The 26818-nt window shown below is 40.5% G+C and overlaps 2 protein-coding genes across 2 annotated transcripts; both read right to left on the reverse strand.

Moving 5' to 3' along the window:
- Positions 1 to 2165: 2165 nt before the first annotated feature.
- Positions 2166 to 11030, reverse strand: LOC119896572 (STIP1 homology and U box-containing protein 1-like). The gene is made up of 8 exons (XM_038710057.1): positions 10894 to 11030; positions 9161 to 9370; positions 8516 to 8714; positions 7180 to 7345; positions 6981 to 7068; positions 4377 to 4433; positions 4089 to 4205; positions 2166 to 2933 (listed from the first exon to the last, which is right to left on the reverse strand). Exons 2-8 carry the CDS (start codon positions 9278 to 9280, stop codon positions 2808 to 2810), a joined length of 873 nt encoding a protein of 290 aa, XP_038565985.1. The 5' UTR covers positions 9281 to 9370; positions 10894 to 11030; the 3' UTR covers positions 2166 to 2807.
- A 2389-nt stretch (positions 11031 to 13419) lies between these two features.
- LOC119896555 (calpain-15-like) lies at positions 13420 to 25381 on the reverse strand. Its single transcript, XM_038710028.1, has 9 exons — positions 25213 to 25381; positions 21431 to 21654; positions 21229 to 21354; positions 20395 to 20547; positions 20043 to 20204; positions 19555 to 19775; positions 17493 to 17638; positions 15935 to 16113; positions 13420 to 14014 (listed from the first exon to the last, which is right to left on the reverse strand). The coding sequence occupies exons 2-9, from the start codon at positions 21451 to 21453 to the stop codon at positions 13837 to 13839; spliced, it is 1188 nt and encodes a 395-aa protein (XP_038565956.1). The 5' UTR covers positions 21454 to 21654; positions 25213 to 25381; the 3' UTR covers positions 13420 to 13836.
- Positions 25382 to 26818: the final 1437 nt, after the last annotated feature.

Genomic DNA, 26818 nt, shown 5'->3' on the forward strand with positions numbered 1-26818 from the left:
GTATCTGGTCTTCTGCTATAAATATTTCTAAATTTTGCTCAATTTTCCCCAAAACCTATTTTCAACTTCTCATTAGAAACCACTGGGCCAAACTCGCAACATCAGGATCATCTACGGATGAAATTTCAACACGTAAGCCAATCAGTTTTTTCCCTTGATAACAGTTAAGATGTGCATAGCAGATGTGTGTTGCTCAATATAGCGCCTGTAAAAGGCTTTTATATTTTACAACATGAATGAAAGATTACAGTCGTAGACCTTAATCACTTTGCAGAGAATCTGATTTCAGAAACTAGCATGCACTGGGGCAGTTTGCAGCAGAGGGTGAAACGATCGGACATCTGGAGAGAGATCCGAGTCGAGCTGAGGTGATTCAGACATCTGGTCAGGATCTCCTGGGAGCCTTCCGTTGGAGGTTTTTCTGGGCACGCCAGAGACCCATGGGTAGACCTAGAAAACCCCAGAGGGATTACATATCTCATCTGGCCTGGAATCCGCCAGGAGGAGCTGGAACATGTTTGCAGATCATTTCTTTAATATTTCAGATTTCACAGCAGCAATATCTTGTGTGAAGACGGACGGAGAGGAGAAGAATAAAGTAAAACTCAGATGTAGAAAACGTGAAACCATTTATTTTATCACAACAATTTCAAACATCTGTGTCTCTGTATCTTTACTTGTGCAGCTGAGAAAAGGTGTTTTTTTTTGTGCAGGAAGACGGAAAACTGAAAACCAGCTTAAAGAAGTAAATCTGCTTCCTTCAGTTGTTTTCAGTGTTTTAGAAACTCACAGAAAATCAGACTTATCTGGATTGAGTCAAAGCTGGATTGTAATCGTCACATTAAAAACAGAAGAAACATTTAATCAGCTAATTCTGGCTAAAACGATAAAAAGTGCAATTAACATGAGACATCAGAGTTAACTTTGATATCAGGCTCCAATAAGACGAGCGATATATTTGCACACTGCTGTCAATACCAAGTTACAGAAAGTCTGGAAAAACAACTATTACAAAACAAGACTTTATAATCAACGAGTACAAAACACAAATTTAGTTTTTGCACAAAGAAGCAGCACCAGACTCCACTCATAAAAACCAGAAAATAACCAGTAAAATCTCGATTTAATGATCTTTACAACAAAACTGCTCCACCCACCAATCTCTGCTGCAGCGCTGCAGTTCCTACTCTTTTGGTTGGCGGCAAACGCAACACTTTCCCACATTAACTGCAGTTTTTACATAATCTGATTGAGTGAGTAATGTGATTGTAGTCAGCAGTTCGTTCCCTCTCTGAGCCGCGCATGGATTACAGCACGGACTGATGATCAATACCAGATGGCACACATGACTTAATAACGCTGACCTCAGAGATACAGATGAAAAGAGGAAATTTGAAACGAAGCAGCTGATTCAGACTCAAACATACTTCATTACTGGTCCTACTGGTGGCCCTTACTGGTCCCTGGAAACACGGGACAGAAACCAAAAGGGGCTGTTGCTCTGATGAATTTAAGAACTTTCCAAAGAAGCTCCAGCATGGACGCTCTGTACAAACAACTTGACAGCCGCAGTACTTTTAATACAAATCAACATTGTACCCTTAAACTTTGAGAGTTAAAACTTAAAGTGCTTGTTTGTCATTTTAAGACATTTTGACCTGTTTTGTGTTGTTTTAATGAGCCCAGTTTGGATGATGAATCAGGATCAGTGAGGTGCAGAGAAACATGTTTGTTTATGTACAGTATATTATATATTATGTACTGTTTTGCTACTTGTACTTCGCTTGGGCTGAACAATTATTTGAAATTTTTATTGAAACTGCAATACCGCACTTTTTAAATCACAGAAGCCGCAAATGTGTTGAAGGTGAAACTAGGGCCAAAATGTTACACGATAAAAACAATTCAAAGCATTCGATATCGATAATTATCAGGATAAACGTCAAATCGCTATTTCTTTCAAGTTCAAAGGCAGATTTTTGCTCCTGAGTGAAAACTGAGAAACCAGATGGTTAATGTAAATGAGATAATGTAAAAATTATATTTCTCTCTAGTATCGAATATAATTATTATATTATATAATTTAAAAAAATGGGAATTAAGAGATTTTTTCCAAAATAATTCAGCCTCACACATTTACTACATCTCAGAGCGAAACTGTACTCATAACTTCTCCACATTTATCTGACAGCGATTCCTTAAATTAGGATTTTACAAACAAAGCATGTGAACACTTCAATAAATTAAAAAAACCCAACAAGTTAGAAAAACGTTCAATTTGGCTGAAGCATAAAATAAAATAAAAAATAACTCTCTATGGGGCCATCCTGCACAAAATAAGTATTTACTTTTGATAGTAAGTATATTTGTATAATTCTACCTTTAAATAAAACTGTAAATGCAGGACCTTTACTTGCAACACGGTATTTTTATATTGCAGTTTGCTGCTTTTACTGAGGAGGGGGTGTGAGTACTTCTTCTTCCACAGCTGGTTCATGCTGCAGGTTTAACACTCAGCGCCCTCTACTGACATCGTCTTTAAAAAGCTTCTGATTCGTTTTCTTTGGCTTTTCTCTTGATTTTATAACTTGGATTGTGCGGGTTAAAAGTACATTCATCTCTCCTAAACGCATTTATAGATTCCCTTTCTTCCTCCTGTAACTTTCCCTACAGGAATAAAGTTGCTGTGGTTGATGTTGATGTTGCATGCGACGTGTCTGAACTGAAGTTAAACTCTTGGCAGAGCAGCAGCCGCTCTTAACACACTGATCTTTTCTCCATCCGTGAACTGGGACTTCCCTTCCTGGTCAGTAGTCCTCCACCCATCCGTTCTCCAAAATGAAAGCATCAATGACTTCTTTCATGGCCAGGTTTGGGATGAGCTGATCTTGGGTCAGAGGAGTGCGCGTTACGGGGTCAAAATGGCCGACTCTCTGCAAGAAAACAACAAACACGTCTTTTAAAAATTTATGTTTATATATAAGTAGGCTGGTGTAGCAGTTTGGGGAACACGTTAACAGGTTTAAACTCGTCTTTTCAAACATATTTTTACCTAAAATCTTTCCCTTAACTTAATTACTGCTCATTTTTAAAGCTCTAATTTTTTTGTCTCTTTAAAGAAATCCTGCTCCGTTTTTTTATGTTCCTGTTTCTTGCGTTTGTTCCTTCACGTGCACGCACACTGTCTTCGATCTTTCTGTATTTAAGTTACAATATAAATCCAGTTTTATAATTATTTTATTTAGTTCCATTTCAATCACAGTCGAGATCAAGTAGCTCTTCAGGGACTTTCTGAAGGAAGGAAGTGAGCAGTGGTGGAATATAATAAGTACATTTACTCAAGTGCTGTGTACTTAAGTACACATTTGAGGTACTGTTTTCTTTTACTCGATATCTTAATACTTCTTGCGCGCCACATCTCAGAGGGAAATGTGTGTTTACATCACTACATTTATGTGACAGCTTCAGTTGCTCTACACATTAAGGTTTTTACACAAAACCCATGACGAGTTTATAAAATCAGATTTTTGTTTTGTTAAAAACCTCCCCAACAGTTTATTAATTAGTCTTGTGACAGAAATTAATGGTTGAAGAGTTTTTTTCCAGATGTTGCAGCTTCTCTCATGAAGATTTGCTGCTTCTTCTCTGATTAGAATAACTTTAATGTTTGTTAATAACGTTGAGCTTTGGACTCAACAAGCGCTGTGAAGGAGTCTCTTTGGGCTCTGGGGAACTGTGACAGCAGAATCTTTACAAACCAAACAGTCTTTGGTTTGATGGAGGAAATAATCAACAAGAATCATCAGCTGCAATCTGAAACTAAACGGGTCAGAAAGAGCTGCAGCAGCAACATCCTGCTGCACGTTACTGAGGAGGAGTCTGAGGAGAGGAGACGTGACAGTGCTGTTTTAATACTTCAGGGACATTTTCCTGATTATACTCACATACTTTTACTGAAGGGACATTTTAAATGCAGGACTTGTACTTGTCACAGAGTTTTTTTTTTGTGTGGTACTTTTACTGAAGCAGTAAATCTGACACATGTGGCCTGAACATCTTCTTAGTAACTCTGTGGGAGGAGTTTTTACCTGTAGGTGCTCCTCGATGTCTTTTCTGTCGTACGTGACTCCACTGGGAGTGATGCACGGCTCTCGCATCAACTCGAAGCTGATCTTTCCACACAAGAAGTCTGGGATCTCTCGCTTCTGTCGAAAACACACAAAAACAAAACACTACATTTAACTTGTGTTAACTTTTCGGGCAAGAGTGGACAGTAAGTTATGTTTTTCTACATCCACAGATTGGATTCCTTTTGTCGCCTTCGGGTGATGTTTGCATGTAAGTGAGTCGTTTCGTTTCCATTCATCAACACTGACCTTCCGCTTCTCGTCTACTTGACAGAACAGCTCCTCCATGTCTGAAAGATACTTGTCCTGCAGAGAAACACGCCTGTTTTTAGGTTACAAAATCCTCAAACATGAACCGGTTAAAACAGGACTACGACTGAAGTAAACACGAAATGACAAGGATCAAATTAGATTTCAGTCAGAATAACTTCACTGAGCTGTCGACTTTAGCACCAGACTCCAGGGAGTTTTCAGTGCGACTTATTTACATCTCGTACAAGCCACGTGTAACGTTCTTGTGCAGCCTGTAGATCACAGAACAAAGCTTTGTTCTACAGAAATGGAGTGTACCTAATAAATAGGGGTGGGAACCACCGGAGGCCCCACGATACGATATTATCATGATACTTATACGTCATATAATTGGGATTTTAAACATATTTCGATGTATTGGAATTTATCACTTTTTTCCAACTTTAAATTGTATCCCCAAAGGAAAACTCTTTTTCTAGTGGCCTGAAAAAACAATTGATTTTATTATTATAGTACCAAAAAAGTCAAATTCTCATGTGTAATTTATATAATAAAAGATCGATACTTGGCTTCTGTGCATCGATACAGTATTGCCGAGGAAAATATCACGATACTGTGCTGTATTGATTTTTTCCCCCCACTAATAAACTGGACATATGAATATGATGAGAATATGAATAAATGTATATGATGACTCCAGCAGGCGGTCATTATGTGACGAGCTTTTTGCCTTATATAGACCTTTTAGTGTTTTGAACTGAATAACAGGCGCAGATCTGAGTACGGCCGGTTGTTCCTACAGATGATCTTTAGGCTCCACACAGTGTTGAGCAGTAAGATCCATGCAGAGGCGTCAGGTTTGTGTGTTCTCTGTTAATGTGAAAGAGTGATATGGAGGATACCTGTTTCACACACTGGGCCTTTCTCATTTCCCAAATTTGTGCCTCCTCGATCCTCGACCCCCTTGCGTCGCGTCTTAGTCCCTCCCACCCGTGATACGAGCTCGAGGATTCGAGGGAACGGGCGTTTAACGAAAAGAGATGTCCTTTTTCTCGGAGCGTCATTTTAAAGGTCAGTTAAATCTGACCTGTTGCACAGCTGCATCATCTGTCCATCTGTCAGAGCAGCAGACCAGTTTTTGGCAATAAAGACTACAGATCATATCTCCAGAAAGCCGCTGCAGTTTTGCAGGTGATTTCTTTATTGTGTTATATTGATGGATGAGTGTTTTTACTTTGATGATCAGAGAGGATGTTGTCAAGTCATTTAAACGTTTCCATCCGTGCAGTTAAGTCAAAACAAAAGCCTGCAGTAATAAACAGACAGAGAAAACTCATAATCATTCATGCCAACAAAGCTAATTTGAATTGAAAACAGAATTACACCTTACGAATACAAGTCCTGCTCCGGCCACGGGTTGGTCCTGCTATGTGTCACGCCTCTTTTAATCATCACAGCGGCTGAAAAGACTTCCGCAAAGGATACGCCGCTGTATCCTCGCTTACAGCTCCTCCAGAAAGCCTCCTCGATCCTCGCTCCTCTAGGTGCATTTTAAGAACTGAGATGTCCTTCAAGATGGAGCGCGGAGATCGTTTCCCGGGTCACAGGCTCGAGAAGGCGCAAATTTGGGAAATGAGAAAGGCCCACTGTCTGCCAGCTGCAACTCTGGCACTACTAGTAGAGTCTGAACGGAGGCGAGTGAGCTGTGATGAATTTGAAGCGGTTAGTATAAGTACGTTTCAAACACTGCAGATTTTAATGTCACTAACATCAGTCAACTAATATAGGTGTTTGTGATGCGGTTCAAACTGCAGGCGACAATCTGGTTCATTTTTAATAAGAACACAAGTGTCAGCAACAGCAGAGCAGCTGCAGACTGAGACACGAGAGCTGCAGGCTTTTATGTAAATATGTACATTTCAAATGTAAATGCAAACAGAATTAATTTGTATTGAACTGAACAAAGTAATTTAAAGTCAGCTTAATGATTCGAAATCTAAACTGCATTTAAGAAACTCAAACTCGTTTTTATATGAACTGTTATGACTATTTTTTTTTTGCTTTTTACTATAAAATGTATTTATTTGTTTATCTGTTTTTTTTTTAATCCCATTTATGTCTATTCAAATTGTTAATTATTTGTAACTCCATAAAATACTGTAACTAACAATGTTGATATGCTAGTTCACGATTTAACTATAACTATAAAGAGTACTATAAAAAGTACTTAGGCCACAGGGAAGGGTGGATGGGGAGGTGAGGTTTGATGGAATTAATAATGTATTTAATTAGTAAGATGTATATTTTATTTATCTGTAATTTTGTTTTTATCTTCTCTTTATCTTATTTTGATTCACTACAATTTCTGAGGAGAAAGGAGACCAGTGTTTTGGGGACTATGTCTTTATGTGTTTATGATTATTTTGTCTTAACCCCCCCAAAAACAACATAAAATGAAAAAAAGGGCACAAAAAAAGAAACTTAACCTCAAACACTGGAAATCCATTTCCCCTGCTACACGACTACACTGGAAAAATAAAAGTTAACTTAAAAATAAAAAAAAAGTCAACAAAGCTCTCGTAATAAAAGAAAAAAACCTACATGTTTTGTGTGGATCTCATTCAGATTGTGTTGAATTCTGCCGTCGTCTGACTTGTCTTCTTGCTTCTGCCGGCAGCCCTCCAGCTCCCTGCAGATTAAACAACACACACTTCAATTTAATTAAGGATCAGGAGTCCGTCTGGGGGAGAAGAAAGCACCTGATCTATTTCAGCGTGTCACGTTTTCTAGATCGACGTGCCTCTTTTTCTCAGCGTGGATGAGTTTGGTGAGGTAGGCGTGCAGCTCGCTCTCCTGGTTGATCCTCCTCTCTTCCATGTTGTTCCACCGTTTCTTCTTCGCTATCCGCAGAGCGCTGGGAATGTCGTCGCCAAAGTTCAGCCGCTGCTCCTTTGCCAGGTTATAAGCTGGAGAAAAACAATTCAAAGGTAGAAGGTACGATGTAGATGGTAGGTTTACTTGTCACAAGTTGTAAAGTGAAACTGCGTTTGTAACTCCCTTCTGCTACAGAGCAGACAATATACAGTAATTTAAAAGCAATTATAGAAAATGGTAAACAGAAATAAGCTATCAATGGAGCAGCGCTGAGGATGAATTAGAGTCTAAGAGTCTGATTGTTTGGGGGGAAAAGCTGCTCTGCAGTCTGGTGGTGCTGCAGCAGACACTTCTATCTCTTCCCAGAAGGCAGCAGGGTGAACAGGCTGTGGCTGGGTGGGTACCGTCATTTAATATCCTTTGGGCTTTGTGTAGGCACCTCACCGATATCACTGATGCTCTGGAGATGGGTACCAATGATCTTCTGAGCAGTTTTAATCCCCCTTCTGCAGAGCCCTCCGGTCCTGGGCCGTGCACATCCCATGTTAGTGATGTTTCCAGTCTGGACGCTTTCTGTTGCTCCTCTGTAAAAGCTGACAGGAACTTGGTGCGGGGATTTGCACTCTGCATTAGCAGATACCCAAAGTCCAGGTACTGGTATCCGTACCGGGACTAAAAAAGGTAAAGATTGGTGCATCCCCTGTTTACTGAAAAGCAAATTGTCACATTTGAGAAGCCGAAATCATTAAGAGTTTAGCATTTTGAAGCTATTTTCATTTATCAAAATAGTTGCAGATGTTATCAACTGTTTCCTTTTTACAGTGCATCATTTTTCAAAAGTTCTTCATATGTTTTGTGTATATAAAATCTGAATTTGCAAAGTAACTATTAACTAAACCTGTACAATATTTCTCTCTGAGTAGTGGAGTAGAAGTAGAAAGTGGCATGCAATGGAAAGTACAAGTCACTCAAGTACTTCGTTACATTGCACCACTGCTAAAAAACGCGGTACACGACCAAACAGTAGACGTACACAGTTAAGAGGCGAGCTGGTGAGCACAGCGGAGCGTTTAGCAGCTAAAGATATGGAGTTTAGACGATGAGGACTTAAATTCATTAGGTGACACAAACTCCACTTCAACTGGATGATAATGTTGCTCTGCGCTTGTTGGATGAGGAAGTAGGCATCTAACTACTTTCTAATGTGTTATGGTTAATGCAGCTTTAGATGTCGCTAACAACGCGAGTTAAATCCCACGTGCCTTTCTGCAGGTTGCCGATGGCTTCGTCATAACTCTCCATCTCCAGGTGACACTGGCCCATGAAGAAGTGAGCTTTCACCGACTGGCTGTCCAGCTCCAGAGCGAGTCTGCAGTCTGCCAGGGCTTTGTCGTACTGCTGCAGCTTCACGTAGCACAGCGCTCTGTTGGTGTAGTACGCCGGGACCGCGGGACTGTGGCTCTAAAAGAGGGGAAAAGACCAGACACGAGTACTGTAAGGGGGCACCCATCCAACTCTCTCTCTCTCTCTCTCTCTCTCCAGATGCTGAACACAAAATCTCAACTCACAGAACTGACACCTGATCCTCTTGCCAAATCTAAAATCTGATATACAACGAGGCCCTTAGTCCGGTTTGACTCTCGTCTCTCTGCCTTTAATAACCACACTAGCCTAGGTCCGTCTCAGTTTGTCGTAAAGCTGTTGACGTATAAAGACAATATGTGAAAAAATGTAAGCGTAAGGGAAGGGCTCTCAGTATTACCATTAAGCACAATACTAAGATTAAAAAGTGTATAATTTTAGGAGACATCTTTAGGAGAAACTCCTGTATGTTGTATACACACAGCAGTTGCTCTTTAAACGTTAAATTGAACATACAGCAGCAGACAGACAGTCCTGGTCCTTACTATAGCTTTGCTGTAGCAGGCAGCGGCCTCCAGGTACTTGCGGTTCAGAAAGAGGCGGTTGCCCTGCTCCTTCAGCTCCTGAGCCGACACCGAGGCGCTCTTCTCTGGACTTTCTGACATCCTGTCCACCAGGCTCGCTGCGCCGGCGGCAGCTGCCCCTTCACTTTGCTTCCCTATCCTGACGCTCGGATCCAACAGGCACGACAGGAACTGAGACAAAAACATCGAAAACAGTTGAAGCTGGTGTCATTTAAGAGCTCGAGGAGAGCAGTTAGTGCTGTGATGTGACGTGGGTCGAAATCCTGACTGGAAAACTGACATCTAATGCTGCGTTCCAGGTGACGCGGAACTCTGAAATTACCGATCTCCAACAAGAAAAAGTACTGTGGAACGCCACTTGACGTCGGATTACCTACTTGTGAACTCAGGGAAAAATATATGTACCCCAGCTTCACGAGTAGCAGCTGAATGACGTCACAAAGCAATGTCAGCGCCCACGGAAGCACACTGTAAATGGTGAAAAGGTTCATATTCCCTTCTAAAGGGTCGAACAAGGGGCGATGAGTAGGTGGATTATTTATCATATTTGTGTAAGGAACTGTGTTTTTTTTGATTAACTTATTGTAATTTAGTAACTTAGTTGGAAAATGAGTGTCGTGAAAAAAAGACTTTATTGATCGACTTAAATAACTGTATTTATTACATAAATTCTGGCAAGACCAACGGCAGCAAGTCTCCAGTGTTGTTCATTTCTCCTGTTTTGCAGGTTTTATTATCCGTCCACACGGCCTGCAACACTGTGTTCGTGGACTATTATTGTACTGACTGATGTAAGCCAAATTAGTTTGCAATATTTGTATCGACTTGTGGACTAAAGCTTACATTTAGGGCTGAACCATCCCTTATTTATGCTGCCATAAAGGCCAAGACTGCAGAGACTTCCCATGATGCACTGAGCTCCTCTCTCTTTCCTTCTGTTTACAACCTCATCCCATTAATGCATGTTCACTTCTAGTCTTGTGCTTTCTCGTCCTTCTATCCTCAACTATTACCACTCCCAATATTATCATCATCATTAACATTACTATAATTGAATTAAACTTGCATGATGTGCATACAGCACAGGTTGTGGACGTTTGTTTAAAACATGCATTTGATTTTCAATAAAAATAATTGCCTAATTATATAATTCAAACTAAATTATTAAAAGTAATTAAGAGCTAACTGTGAGAGATCTAAAGGTGAGAGAGAGGAGTTTTGGGGAGGTGGGTTTAGCTGGCTGGAACTGGAAGGACAGGGTTTTCTAACATGCATGAGGGGCCAGCTGATGAACATTTAACACCCCAAAACAGTCACACTAAGTTACTGCGTAGTCAGGATCTTTATCCCACCTGTCTTTAATGTGTTAACTTAACGTTACGTCTTTGTTTCTATCGCAAGACAAAAACTTAGCAGCTGTCCTGTGAGAATCACTGCTAACGTGTAGCTAACCGTATCTACCTTTCTGACGTTTATCACCTTTTCCCATTTAATTCCTAATTTATCATTTTTATCCCCTAAAGTGTCCGAGTCGTAACGTCGCTGCAGCTTTTGTCACACAGTCTAAGTAGCGTTAGCGTTAGCTGCCACGATGAAGCTAACAAACACAATGAAACATTATTTCACCGAGCTATTAGCTCCTTAACACGCACGTAAAGCTAAGCTACATAATCAACAACATTATATTCACACACCTGTGTCGGTGCTGTTTGACGACGGATCCTTCGTAGCTGCTGTTATATAAAAATTAGCTATAATCGTGTTTTAGCTAGGTGGCTAACAGCAGCAGCCAGTGTTTTGGTTTTCATCTGTGACGTAAATCGCGTCATCAGTCCTGCCCACACATTCGGCAAATCTAATTCGACGGGACACGAGCTTTGAGTCAAAAGTCCCGCCCCCTTACTCTGCCTCTGATTGGCTACCTCTAACCCTAGTCCCACCCTTACGCTGACCTTAACCAATCCTAACCAACCGAGCCAACGACTGTTAACCAATCAGAGGCTGAGCTGTCGAAAATACTCGCCCAGCGATTATGATGGACGTTCAAAACAACTTAATTAAATACATTTAACACAATAAATCTTAACAAATATAATAGATACGCCAAAGATAAAGAGCTGCACATGTTTTAATGGACGAAGTTTCACAACAGCTTTCAAATATTTGCATAGTTTTATATGTTTTCTCTAACAATGGGATTTGGATCAGTAACTATCTCCTTTAATAAAGTAAAGTAAAACACAAGAATCAAGCATAAGGTTCATAAAGTGCTAATGCTTTTTCACACAGCCAGCCTCCACTCTAAAAAGACTTTATTTAAATATCCTACATGTTTCACCGTTAAGTATTAAGACTGCGGTACGACAAAGACCATGTTTGTGTTATCACTGTGAATATTCTCTGCAGCCAGTTCAGACACAACTAAGCTAAGTTAACTTCTATTTATCTATCACCAGTGCAATTAAGACAGATTGGACCTGAAGAGCTGTGATCTGAAAAGTAACGGTAAAACATAAAGTGCATCATGTGTTCACTCATTACACCTGTTGTACATGTCTGTGTGGAGGAATGTGAATCTTCTGCTTACGGATTGGACATCTGTTAGAGGCAGAGCTGCTCTGAAGACAGAAATAAATAATCTCACTTTGAGTTACAGGCTCAGTTCACACACTTACCTGTGCTGTATCTGCACAAACAAAACAGGACGTACTATAAAGTGTCTGTCCTGCAATGTTTTTCACTGAAAGAGTTATAAAATACAGTATTAAGCAGCAGCGCACAGAGAATGAACCAGCCGGCCTTCGAGTTAGATTAGTGCACAACTTTATTTTTCCTAATCCAGTGAGTTATAAAATACTGGCCTCTCAAAAGAAGTGAAGCAGAGAACGCTCGTTTAAATAAGTAAAATAAATAAAATATGTACCAGAATATGTTTACATGGTTTAATTTTCAAGAAATACCATATTTGTGTTGTAATACTGCACATTGCTGCAGCAACTATTTTCACCCTGTGTGTTGAACGGTCCGTTTTAGCTACGGAGTGAAGCATCTCACTTCTATTTGATCTTTTTTGGGAGTTGCACGTGCGCAGTTCCTACGTAATAACGTCTTGTCACTGTGTGTGCTGCAGCTCAGTGTGTTTCTCCACCAGTGTTTTTGCGTCACTATGTCACACGGATTATGGCGCGTGTTACATAGTGACGCAGATAAATGCTGGACTGCAATCCAGCTGTTTTCAGGCAGTTCAGGGGCAGAGTTTTCTGTGGGAGATGGGAACTCTCTTTTGGCTTTTTCACTTTGCAAACCTATTACATGCACAAAAAAGATATATAACACAATAAAGGATAAAAGCCAAAAAGCAGAGTATGACCTCTTTAAGCTGCAGCACAAACAGAAATTTAATTAAAAATCAGTTTATGTTTATTGAATGTAAGTGTGTAACAGGCTGGTTCTTTGATGCTCCTGCGTAACGTTATAACGCCTTTCAATGAGGTGCTCGGTGGCTCACATTATTCAAGTATTTTACTGGCACCTGGTTTAAAACACATTTCATTTCATTCTCTGCATAAGCAAATAACTGGTGTTGCACTGGGACATACAGTACGGGTGCTTTAGAGTACAACTTTTACATACTTCAAATGATATGTGGGAAGTGTGTTTTTTTTTTTTTGGCTGGCAAAATGAACATTTAAAGATATATTATGTACCTTTCCTGCATTAAAATGTTTAAAAACCACTATGTTATATATTTTAATGAGCTGTGTACTTCAAACAATGTTCAAAACCAAAGAAATCCGTAGTTTGAATCAAGGTAACGGCGCGTTTCATTTGGTCGCCTGTCAATGGCATCATATCCCCTATGTGTCGGAGTCTTTATCCAGTTTTCAACCACATGTTTATGATATACTTTTTAACTATATATTTTAGCTGGATGAAGGATTTTAGTCATTGGACATATGTGAAGAAACCGGTCCAGTTTCCACCAAACTGCATCAGAGATTTCAATGTTTTTACTGGTTTAATTCTCCGGGTCTGTTTATTTTGGAGAGGAGCCCTCTGTAGATAATTCAGCGCCTGGTAAAATCCTCACGAGCAGACTGCAGTGAAGGCAGTGGTGCTGAAGGCAACAACTCCCATGATCCCATGCCTGAATTTCCAACAGCGTTGATGAAATAAAGAGGAAATACGACTTTTGAATGAATGAATAAGCGTAATTACGAAGCCCCTGGATAATTCACAGAATACAAGATGAACAGTTTTCATAGTGACTACTTTCAAACCAAAGAAATAGTCCCTATGAAAGGTGCTGAGAGTGGATCAGAGTTCCACCTGTACTGTCTTCAGTCCACTGTGTAACCTGACGTATAAAAAGCTGCACAGCTGTTTGGTTTTGCCTTCTGAGGTTTGAATCAATCAGTGAGATTATTTCTGTCTCCGAGGAGCTCTGACTCTTAAAAACTCTTTACAAAATAGTCCAACATTTATGGGAAATATTCCTTTTTCCACCAAAGCAACAGACAGGGGGAAACCTCTCTAAAGTGCTGGGCTGTTCTTTACAGAAGCTGCCTCCGTGATGAGATCTGGTGTCTCGTGTATGAAACAGATCTTTAATCTGATTCCTCCCAGTTCCTGTACGGTCAGAGGGGTCGAGGCTGATGCAGACCTGCTGTCTCTGGGCTCAGAGCCGGACTGTGTGTCGTCTTAGAGGGACTCCAGTTTCCCAGAGAAGCCTGGACGGCCTTACGGTGAGCCAGCCTGTGTGTGATGGAGAATCCGGCGTTTCCCTCCAGCTGAGACAAAACCACAAGCACCTGTCTGAGAGAGAAATAAAACCTCTAGTTAGTAAAGTTTAGTACTGTGTGTGTGTGTGTGTGTGTATTTCAATCAAATCTTATTTGTATAGCATAATTAATTCAAGTCGATAATAAACAAGTGCAGAGTGAAATAAAATAGATTTAAAAGCTATAATAATGAAACTAATAATAATAAAATAGAGTTAGATAAAAGCAAGACTAAAAACTATATAAAATACCAAACAAAGATTAAAATTATGACAATAAAATACAGCTAACAACTATACTTCTACTTCTACTACTATAATAATAATAATAATAATAATAATAGAGACTAAAAACTATATAAAATAGTTTAAAAATACAAAACAAATATTAAAATTATGACAATGAAATACAATAAAATACAACTAAAAGCTATACTACTACTATTACTACTACTGCTACTACTACAAATAGTCATCATCATAATATTTAAATAGAGATAGATAAAATTGATTAAAGAGACAAAATAAAATAAAAAACAATCGATGAGGGATAAAAAAGCATATTAATAAAATAACAGCTCCAATAAAAGTTAAAAGAATATAACTTTGCATCATAAATACAATACAATAAATGAGTAAAATAAAGTAAATAATGCCTCAATCAAAAAGCCAGGCTGAAGAGGTGTCTCACTGCTGCACTGGATTCATCCGCCATTGAAAAAATAGTCCCCAACAAATGCACTTTTTCTGTTTGTTTGATAGAAACTACAGCAAGAAGCTGTGTTAGGAAATCACTTTGCCTTTTTAAACATGAAACTATATATTTGTGCTGTTTTTAAAGATTTACATCTTCAGGAGGAGCCAATGAGGCAAAACATGCAAGCTCACATTCCTGGTAGATGACTTTGTACCGTGAAAGCTGTATTTCCTCAGTTTAACTCATGATGGTCGCTACAGACGGTAAAACAGTGACTTTCCACTGCTGTGAAACTATAAAATTCTGCGTAGCGATTTTCTGTCTTTAGCTTCAAATATCCTAGACCTCCTGGGTCGTGTCTCATGTCATGTCTCACTGGTACCTGAAGCAACATGCCTCAACCAACGCAGCCCCTTTTCGGTCTGAAGGCCTGATTATATTTAAAACAAGAGCTTCACCATAAAGAACCTCATCCACAGAAAAGGCTGAGGTTGTCCGCACAGTGAAGCTCCCAAACAACTTGATTAACTTGCAAGGTCTTTAAGCCAACAGCCATGTGAGTCCTTTCTGTCTGTATATCCAGTATATTCTGCTTTTTGTACAAATAGATGTTTGCCTGATGAAAAAACTTTGCATTAATAATTTCTATTCGAAACTCAAAAAGTTAAGAAGTTAAGCCTTAAACCTGCGTTCTCTCCAGAAGCCAGCAGGGGGCGACTCCACCGGCTGCAGAGAGAAGTGTGATTGTATAGAAGTCTATGAGAAAATGTTTCTACTTCTCAGCTGATTTATTCCCTCAGTAAACACTTTCCTGATGAGTTTATGGTCTCAGTCGCTAGTTTCAAGACTTCTTCAACACAGCATGATGTTCATTTAGTAAATTATGGTCCCATTTATAGGAACAGAGACCAGGAAGCAAGTTGGACACTGCATTAAAAACCCTATACAACAAACCATATGCATCATCTCTGACACAATCTTCAGGAAAGATTTCTCCACATATTTAGATAATTAACCATTACTAAATATTATATTTTATTTACGTGCCAACTTCAAGAACAGCGGCTCACCCTTATTTGTTTGATTAAACATCTTTTTCTAAGCCGAAAAGATCATTAAGAATCCCACAGTTTAAGTTTCTAATAATTTGAAACAAACTTAAACTAATCTTTATATTTGAGAGATTGTAACCAGCAACGATTAATCATTTTGTCGTCAGTCTATCCGGTTTCAATCAGTGATGTGTGCTGCAGTGAACCTGTGCAGAGGAGGGATGCTGTCGATGGCTTTGAGGCTGCTGCGCGTCGACACCACGTTGAAGCTGTCGCTGCAGTCACACGACACATGCAGGTGATGCCTCGGGTGTCTGTTTTCCACCATGACGATAAGCCCCGCCCAGCCGTGGGTCAGGTAGTAACACGTCATCCCCTCTCGACCCTGAAACCAGCGGTGGAGGAAGAATTCAGGTCCTTTACTTCAGCCAAATTACCAAATCAGGACTGAGAAAATACTCCACTACACGTAAAAGTGTGTAAGTATTATTAGCAAATGTATTTCAAGTATAAAAAGTATAAGTACTCATGTTCCCTGTTATATCTGATGTTTCTGGATTATTATTCCTGCTGCATTAATGTTGCATTTTACAGCTGTAGATATTTTAACTCCTTTATGTCCTGTTGCGAAGTTTAATCTGCAGCAATGCATCATGGTCTGTAAGATATGTATGTGTTTGCTGTCCTGTGAGAAACATGTACCTCTAAACAATCAGATAAACCGCCTGATTTCAGGTTTTTTGTGACGACGCATGGGGTGTTTAAATACTGTAAAACTTAAATTAATAGCCCGCGCTTTTATTTGTTAAAATCACTGAACTGACCCTGCCTGTATTTGAGACCGGACTCACAAAACTCTCGCTCGGCATAGATGTGAAATAGGCTACTATCAAATTATTATTTCAACCAGTAAGAATATTACCCGTATAAAAATGATGCTATCAAAAAACATATCAATTGCAAACCATTCATTTGATTTGGCTCCGACAGACGGCTTATGCTTTTTAATTTTGTGGTCAGCAAGGTAACAAAAACAGGAGGTGCAGGAATCAGAGAAACATGTGGCAGTATTCCCAACTTGGATTAAGTTTTATTAAAAGCTGTTTTCATTCCTTTGATCGGTGGACCCTTACAGACTAAAGGACTAAAAACTAAACGAGGAACGGACACAGTTGGCACTTTCATGTCGTCTCACTTCTTTACGATCTGGAATTTGGGGCTCGTTGTTTCTGCAAAATGAACTGATCGATTGAATTGTGGAGAATCCAACTAATCTAACGATGTGTAGTATGTCCAAACTGACAAAAGCTTAAACATTTGTATTTGTATTCATGATCTAAGCAGCTTAGACCTACTGTAGCTCAAGCAGGCAACCCGGTGGGGTTTAAGAGGTTTTATACATCCGAATAACTCCGCGCTCCGACACTAGGCCAGTAAAGGGGACAGGCGGCTTTTTAGGACTCTGCTTAAAGATCTGCTTTTAAGTTTTACATTAAGCACAGTAAATGTAGGTTAGTGCTCATCTGTTGTCTGTCTGTACTGTGCAGTGGAGTTACAGTGTGTTGATGCCTCCACCTCACACATGCAAAACAGACAAATCAGTTGTTTTGAGCTGCTGGTTTTGGATGCTTGTTTAGAGTTTAAATGATTTTACCGCTTCAGCCTTAATTCACTCTTTAATCAAATCCACATACATACAATACTCCAGGAACGTGTCTTTAATATGTATTTACAACTGATCTGATGACCACCTGGACACGTTACCTCGTGTCTCTCTCCTTTAGTTTCTGCCAGTTGGATGATGGCGTCAGCGATGGTGGTGTTGGAGGCCGTTACCTGCTCCACCATCACCAGTCTGGAGCTGTAGACTGCCAGCATGTAACCCGGCACCTCTGATCTGCCGCAGCCCGCTGAAAAGACACAACAGTGGCTTGTTAACAGAGTTTAATAATGTTCTGCAAATCCATTTCAGCTCCGTGTTAATCAGCCGGCTAAAAGTGACGTTTTGGACTTAAGTAAGAGATGAAAGTAAAAATCATTCTTTTCGTTTGTGTCAGATCAGTGTCAGTATTACTGAACGCACACAGGAGGATTCACAAATGTATTTCAGGATTTAAATAAAAAAATGACTCTCTCCACAAATGTATTTAGGCCTATTTAAGAGTAATTTTTATTAAAACCATATTTGGATGTTGTTGTATTTATATGCAAACTGTTTTGTTACGTGTGAACTTCACTGCAGTTTTGTGCCGTGGCTCGATTCACAAATGCATTTTCAGTCAATCACATAAGTGTAGATTCAACTTATATCTGATAATTAAATCTGAGAAAACAATACTAAAAGAAACAGCAACTAAAAGTTCAGTGTGTAATATTTCTGAGGATTTATTGACAGAAATGCAATATAAGATCCATTACTATTTTTTCAGTGGTGTATAAAGACCTTACATAATGAGCCGTTATGGTTTTATTACCTCAGAATGAGACATTTATATCTACATAACCACGGGCACCCCCTCCTATGGAGGTCGCTGTATTTTGTCGTCATGTTTCTACCGTAGCAACGAACAAACAGCACTACAGAGCTCTTTCCGTCATCACAGCGTTCTTCTTCTGCTTGTATAATTCCGGCAGTGTAGACGCCCGTCACTACAATAAATGCGTCCATAGAAGAAGAAGTGGAAATAATAATAATAATAATAATAATATGCAGTCTCTGAGTAGCCCTCTGGTTTATTAGAAGTAAGAAGAGAAGTGACATTTGGTCTTTATCCCATGAAGCCAGGTGTCATGGGGGGAGCAGAGAACTGAGGTGTGGGCCCAAATGCAGACTATAGGCAAAGTGCCCGCAGTTCAAATGAAGATTTATTTAGTCCAAACAAAACAGGAATACTATTTACTATTAATGAACAAATAACAATAATATTCATGAAAACATATAATTTTACTGAATTATCAAGTAAATATAATTTCTTAATATATCTATCAAAAGAAACCTCATTTCTTGACTGGCAACTGTCACAGATGACATCGTTTGTCCTGTCTCAGGCACCGTAGCTATGCAACTCGCTTGGATAGGGGAGGGGGGGTGCAATTCACAACTCTCACCACTAGAGGCCACTAAAACTTACACACTGAACCTTTAACATTTTTACAAGAGACCCCCTAACTATTTTATATTTTCTGTCCTTTCATTAGGTTATAATTCTGTTTCCATTGTGTGCACCGTTTTTCTTTAAAGAGCCCACTGCAGCTGGGGCGAGTTCAAGCTCACAACGTTTTATGCCGGTTTGCTACAGTTTCCGCATTGAAGGACATGTTTCCTCGAAACGGTGTGCCCGGAGGTGTTACCCAATCAGCAGCAACATGTATGTAAACACTGACGTATCAAAAAGCAGTAAAGTACACGACAGGGTGTCCAAGGCAACACAGTTTACGTCGACGTACACGTTTCCTCGGAGCTAAACTCGGCTCTGATGTATCACTCGCCGTGTAAACTGTTGTTATACAATTTCTACTTTTAAAAAAGAAAAGGAAAAAGTGTTTCCGCTTCTGAAAGATGTTGACATGAAACAATGATTATGAAAAGTTATGGCAGTTCATATTTCAGCCGGAGGGAGGGAGGTTCGTCCTAAAGCTTGTCCCTGTATATTTATACCCTACACCTTACGATGGTGCTTCATTCTCTATCATTTTCCCTTTTTTTGTAAAAACAAATCTCGAAATACTTTTTGAGTGACAAGCTTTGTTGTCAAGGGATGTTACGGTTTTATATTAGAAATAAATAAGTTAAAAATTAAATTAAATCCTGATAAACAGTCCTTACTTGTCCCCTCTGTGCCGCTGCTGTGCCAGTGGTTGAAGGCGCAGCAGAGCACAGCGTATTCGCCCGGCTCCAGCATGACGTCGCAGCCCACAAACCTCCTCACCGAGCGCCGGCTGTGAGCCAGCAGGCGACCCAGCGCCAGGGTACCTGAGCTGTCGTAGGACACCCGAAACACCAGCACACACAAATCCAACAGGTGGCTCTCCGCTGTGTCCCATCGCCTGAGGACACAGGACAAGGAGAAACGTTTGGGACGCGTCTTTTCATACATGGATCAGCCTTTTTATTGACTCATACATTTCCCAGTTACGTCTGGTTTCAAAAAACCAAGATGGCAAGAAGTTACAGTTATGAGGAGGCGCATGTCAGATAAGCCTTATCTGCAGCCACATTTATAAATATCCCCTAATGCTAAAACATTGTGTTGATTGCTCAGCGTTTCATGAAGAAGAAGACTCATGTTGCACAGGTTGGGCTGCGTGTCCTACCTGCTGCCCTGCTGGAATAAAGCCAGCTCCACAGCCGTCCTCTCCAGCACCGTGATGGACACCACCGACACCGGGACGTCGGCTCCTCGTGGGAAAACACCAGCTACTCGAACCTCCTGCCAGTCTGAATGAATCTTACAGATATCCACTGAGTCAAAGTACCTGCCAGGGTCAAACACACAAACACACACCTGCTTCTCATGCATTTGCTTATGTCATTTAAGTCTTTGTATTTTGTTTTCTAAGTAAGCAATCACAATATACGCCACGGTTTAAACTGGGAGTGTAAAAATAAATGAGAAATTGTACAGAATGTAAGTGATAACGATGTACTGAAAAATTCCTGGTCTACCTGATGAAATCCCAGAAGTCCATCCAGAAGAGGCCGTCCTCGGCTCTCTGGGCGCAGAGCTCCCTCTTCAGGTGCGCAGGCCAGTTTGGCCAGTCGTCCGCCCAGGACCCAGTCCAGGAGAAACGACCCCACGGGTTCCTCAGCTGCAGTAATCTGAAACAGGAAGAAGAAGTTAGATTCTGCATACTAACAATTACAGCTGTAATTAGAAGAGCTGAAGAAGAGTTCAGGCGTACAAATGTTTCATGTTTTAGAAGTTGTGTTACAGTTACAGCCTCGTGTTAAAGGGTAACTTTGGTATTTTTAAACCTGGGCCCTATTCTCACATGTTTTGGTGTTGAAATAACTACAGAAATAACTACAGGTTCAGCTGCCGGATGAAGCATCTACTGCACGGATTCAAAACATTTTGTACCAACAAATGTGAAAAAAGGGTTTAAAAGATTTTAAAATACTGACATTATCCTTTCACTTGTTTAACCTGGGTTTAGGAATCTGTATCAGGAGATGAAGTCAGCTTCTTTACTTGAATAGCAGAAAAAACAAACATCAAAAGTTCTTTCAAAACTTCTCAATCCTCCTGCAGCAAAACCTCCTCCATACATCCCAAACTGTGGTTTCCTTTTTTAAAAAAAAGCAACTGAACATGCTTCTTCCGCACAAACTGCCTCTACGTCACAGTTATAAACCTGTCTTCAGCTGTATTTTGTTGAGTCTAGAACAAACAGAGCATCCAGATGTTGACAGTCAAAGACAGATCTGGAGTGTCGGATAATTTAATCTACATTTCCTGGGTAAGTTCAACTGTTCACCAAAGTAGACTCGACTCCTCACCTGTGACCGTCTACATCTCTCACATCGAGGACAGAGTAAGCGTGTCGTGGCCGTAAACCCAGGGACTCGTACTCACTGTCATCCACCTTCATGTTACCACCTCCACAGGATGCCCCCATCAGGAAACTAGCAGCACAGAAAAATAATTACCACCCCCCCGCTGAGATTGTCTCAGTCTTTTCTGAGACTTCCTGACACTCACCCTGCTTCTTTGGAGCTCAGCATTTTGGCCCAGATGAGGTCAGTGTCGATGGGCTCCTCCTTGGGGTTGGTGGCACTGACCTGGAGAGCCAGCGACTCGCAGGGGGCCCCGGTCAGCGTGGACAGGCCCTCGATAGCACGGCCTGCCTGCAGAGAGAAGTAGGAACCGTGGAGCTTGGCAAGAGCTTTTTCAATCAGAGCCACCCAAAGCTGCTTCCGCTGGGCCTGGAGAGGAAAGATGTGGGGGAAAAAAGGATAAGCAGGATTTATAGTTAAAGTAATTATCTCCTGTACGGCAGATTAAAAATCATATCTGGTGATGGGCAGAGGAGCACCAGCCTTGCATATTAAGAAATAAAAGGGAAACAGAACTCAAGATGAAACAGGTGCAATATTTGTAAGGTATAACACCTGTCAGCTCCAGCCTGTAAAAAACAAATGTCAGAAACAGATTTTTCGTTACTGCTAAGAATAAATGTAGATTCAAACAATAATCACGCTTTAAACTGTGCGGACAGAAGGATGCAGACGATGACGATGATGTATGGGTCGTGTTGAAAGTGATTCTAGGTTATGAAATACACAACCTGACACGTATATAAGGAAAGATATACAACATATGGACAGATACTGTAGCTTGTTAAAGTTATATCAGCGGCGACCAAGAAGGCAATCAGGAGGAAACAGGCAGCGGCATTGTTGAGGAATTATATGAAATGGAAACACACACACACACACACACACACACACACACTGTGAGACTTTAACAATTGGAGTTTAATGAAAAAGATTGCAAAGCTGGCAGCTTATATAACCATCACGAGGAGACTGCTAAAACAAACCGATAAAAGTTCATAAAATAGCCTAGCCCTCTCACAAAATAAAGAAAAACCATCCCTAACTAAAAGTTTTACTAAAAGCCTACTCTTAAATATGGAAATGTTGGTTGCTTCCCGGACCCAGATAGGGGTCTGATTCCACAGCCAAGGTGCCTGATGGCGAAAGGCTCTGGCTCCCATTCTACATCTTGCACTACAAGTAGCCCTGCATTTTGGGAGCACAGTGTTCTAGTGGGGCAGTGTGGTGTAAGGACTTTTTTTAAATGGTGCCTGACCATTAAGGGCTGCGTATGTAAGAAGAATATTTTTAAATCAATTCTCAATTTTACCAGAAGCCAGTGCAAAGTTACTAAAACAGGGGTGATATGATCTCTCCTACTGGTTCTAGTCAGAATGAGTGCAGCAGCGTTTTGTATTAGCTGCAGAGACTTCGATTTTTTTGAGCAGCCTGAAAGCACGGAGTTACAGTAGCCAAGCCTTTTAGGTAACAAATGCGTGGACAAGTTTCAATTCGTAATATTGCAAAGGTGAAAATAGGCGGTCCTTGTAGTTTGTTTTACGTGTGCGTTAAAACACATGTGTTGATCAATATACATGGCGACACAACCAGGTGCTACAGCAAGACCAGGCACAGGACGGCTAGATGGAGCACGTGATTGGAAAATTATGCTTCCCATCTGAGATTGCGTCGACCAACCTTAGACCAGAGACCTTAGACCTTGTGCTATGGTCGGCCTCACTCCGGCTCGTTTACATCATTGAGCTTACAGTGCCTTGGGAGGATGCAGTGGAGGAGGCATATGAGCAGAAGAAGCTGAGGTATCCCGAGCTTGCAGCCACTGCACAACAACGCGGCTGGAAAGCAGAAGTCCGACCGGTTGAAGTAGGCTTTAGAGGGTTTGCAGCTACATCAATCTCAAGGCTCCTACGAGAGGTGGTGCCATGGGCCTATCAGCGAAACATTGAGGAAAGAGGGCCCCCACTTGATAACCCAGAAGATGCCATCACCCACTTGACCAACCCGCAGAGTCTAGGCAGTGCCTAGATGCCCCAAATGTGCAGTCTAAGGGATAGTAACACCTAGTCCTACATAACAGATCTCAGATTCCTCATGGTGGTGCTGGAGGCCATGGCAATGCCATCCAAAGCAACTGTCTCTGCAGACAATGTGTATCGAAAGGGGGCAAGGCCCAAGTACCACACCCTCGGTTTTTTCAGAGTTCAACATCAAGAAATTATAAAACATCCAGGTCTTCACATCCTTGATGCACGTTTGAAGCCTAGCTAACTGGTTGGTTTCGTCAGTTCTGATAGAAAGGTATAACTGAGAATCATCAGCATAACAATGTAAATTTATAATGTGGTTCCTAATGATATTACCTAGCAGAAGCATATATAAGGTGAATAATATAGGTCCAAGGACTGAACCTTGTGGAACTCCATGGCTGACTCTGCTGTGCTGTTGTTTACATGTACAAACTGGGTGCGATCTGATAAGATTTAATCAGCTTAAAGCAGTTCCTTTAATGCCGATCAAGTGTTCAAGTCTCTGTAGTAAAATATGGTGACCAATACAGAGACTAGTCCCTTATCTGATCTAAAAGATAATTAGAGATTTTCACCAGTGCTGTCTCTGTACTATGATGTATTCTGATCCCTGACTGAAATTTTTCAAATAAGTTGTTGCTATGCAAAAATTCACAGAGTTGATTTGCCACAGTATTTTTCAAGGATCTTGGTTATGATATCTGTAACTGTCTAAAACCCCTGGATCAAGAAGTTTTTTTAATGACCACTTCCTTAAAAAACTAAGGTACATAGCCTGTTGTCAAGGAAAGGTTGATAATATTTAACAAAGAAGTGCCAACTGAGGGCAAAACCTCTTTGAGCAGTTTGGTTGGGATGGGGTCTGTGAGGTAGGTTGTTGGTTTGGACGAGGACACAACTGAAGTAAGTTGGTGGAGGGTCATGGTAGCAAAACAGTCCAAATATCCACTGAGTTTTAAAGGTTCTTCTGAGGAGATAAAGGGCACGTCGGCTTCCATTGAAGGCAGGAGGTGCTGAATTATATTTCCAATAACTAAAATTTTGTTGTTGAAATAGTTCATAAAAACATCACTGAGGTCAAGAGGGACACATTGTTCCTTAGAACTGTGGCTTCCCGTCAATCTGGCTGTAGTATTGAAGATGAACCTGGGATTGTTCTTATTTTCCTCTATTAATTTTGAGTAATAGGCTGCTCTGGCGCTGCGGAGGGCCTTCCTATACATTTTCAATCTATCCTGCCACATTGAATGAGAATCTTCTTGATGTGTAAGACGCCATTTCCTCTCAAGTTTCCGCGATGCTCTCTTTTTCTTTGACAGAAGCCAACCGAATCAAGCAGTGAACTAAATGCATTTCATTCTTGACATCCACATGAATATTAAAATCACATACAATCATCACTTTTTCTGTTTTAAGGAAAAGTCGGAAATTCTGATAAAAACGGGGAGTAAAGACCGGGAGCACGGTACACAATAACAAATAAAATCTGGAAATCTGCATAGGTCTCCAGGTCGGTTTGAAATACAAAGAATAAGGCTTTCAAAAGAGCCAGACCTTAGTTTAGGTTTTGACTTGACTAAAAGGCCTGAATGAAAAATAGCTGCAGTCCTCAAGGCACCGACCAGTCCAGTGCCACAGTCATCATGTCCCAGCCAGGTTTCAGGCAAACAGAACAAATCTATATTATGATCTGATATTAGTTCATTAACTAGTACAGCTTTTGAAGAGAGGGATCTGACATTTAATAGCCCACACTTCATTTTCATGTTATTATGTTCTTTTGGAGCAGTGGTATTAATCTTTATTAAGTTGTTAGGGAACAGTTCCTATGGGAATATGAGAGTGATGCATGTTTGATACGTGAACACAAGAAACAGTTCAGAGCTGAATTTTTCACCTGAGAGAAGAGGAGGTGGCCGTCTCGTCACACGGCAGCATGTCGTCCACCAGCACTGTGGTCCACGAGCCGTCTTTGCATAGACGCACCTGATAGGCTCCTTCTGCACACAGCGAGCGAGTCACCATCACTTTCTCCACCAGCTCGGGTCGTTCAGCCAGAACAGCCAAGGCACTCAGGAACCTGTTCTCCGAAACATTCAGCCCAGCACACACACTGGAGTTTAATAATACAGCTGCAACCTTTCAAGCCCGCAGCGGTGAGGGTCTGATACTGAAAGGGTGTTTACTGTTTCCTGCAGGAATCACTCACTCTGTGTGTGTAAAGTCTTAAAGTAGGCAGAATAATTTGCTGTTATCGTAGAGGTAATACTGTAGGGCTACATGAGTTACATTAGTCAGGATAACTCACTCGACACCACCCTTTTTTGAGATGCTAAGGATGCTTACATGTTATTATTAAGAGGCATGAGCTCATTAATTCACTACATTACATATCCTCAATAAAAATTGCTTCATAACTTCACATTAAAACGTTGACCCTTATTCATGAAACACGCACAGATTTGATCTCAGCTTGTCTGTACAAGCACAAGAAACATTTTAAAAGATTAACCAGTATTTTCTTATTTCCAAACTGTTTGCAGAGAGTTCCTGTCGTGGTTTGGGGTTTAAGTGTTATTATTTGCTGTTTTATTTTGTTAAACCCTTTCTCTTCCTTCTTTAGGTGCTTTCACACTACCTTATTTTCTGGGAGTATTACGCCAATATGCCGGCTCGCTGAGCTGTATGAAAGGTACGGAGCCGGGAACGTTGGTAGTAACATAGGTAGAATTATGTCTGTATGAAATGCGGTCTTTTCCTGTGCAGATGGTTTCAGAAAGCCGGATCGCTATGTGAAAGCACACATGGTTGAGGGATTATGCCGCAAATGCTAGTTTAGTATTAGTGTTGGGAGTAACGCGTTGCAAAAGTAACGCAATTACAGTAATGAATTGTTTTTTGCTGTAACGCAGTAATAAAAATTTAAAAAAACGTAATGTTATACCCGTTACAATCTCAATAACGTGCGTTACAACGCATTTTAACACGAAATTACGCTGTGTTTTTTTAATATATAATTCACCAACACAGAGAAGCTTTTCGGCAGCAGAAAAACAAATCCATGAGTAATAAGAGTAACGTTATTTCCTGCTCGGTTCCTCTTGACAAGACGGTAGCTCCACTGATGGATCATGCGTAAATAGATTTCTATTGGCTATGTGTCTGCACTTTAATGAATTACTTTCCTGATCAGAGAGGCTGCTGTCTGTTCATCCTGACTGATCCTGTCGGAGTGTCGGGAGATTCAAATAATCAGTGACGTTATGCTGCTTTACCACGTGCGTAAATTCTCACAGTGTCTTTCTAAATGGGGACGGGATTCATATTATTTAACACAAAAGTAGTGGAAAGCGTTCAGAGAGTAATATTGTAATATAACTAATTACTCTCAAACGACAGTAACTAGTAATCTATAATGTATTATATATATATATATATATATATACACATACATTTGTATATATATATTTGAAAAAGAGGTTTTAAATCTCAATGAGATCATT

Source organism: Micropterus salmoides, unplaced genomic scaffold (assembly GCF_014851395.1).
Source record: "Micropterus salmoides isolate LMB-PRFRI ecotype aquatic unplaced genomic scaffold, ASM1485139v1 Ms_hic_scaffold_10, whole genome shotgun sequence".
NCBI lineage: Eukaryota > Metazoa > Chordata > Actinopteri > Centrarchiformes > Centrarchidae > Micropterus > Micropterus salmoides.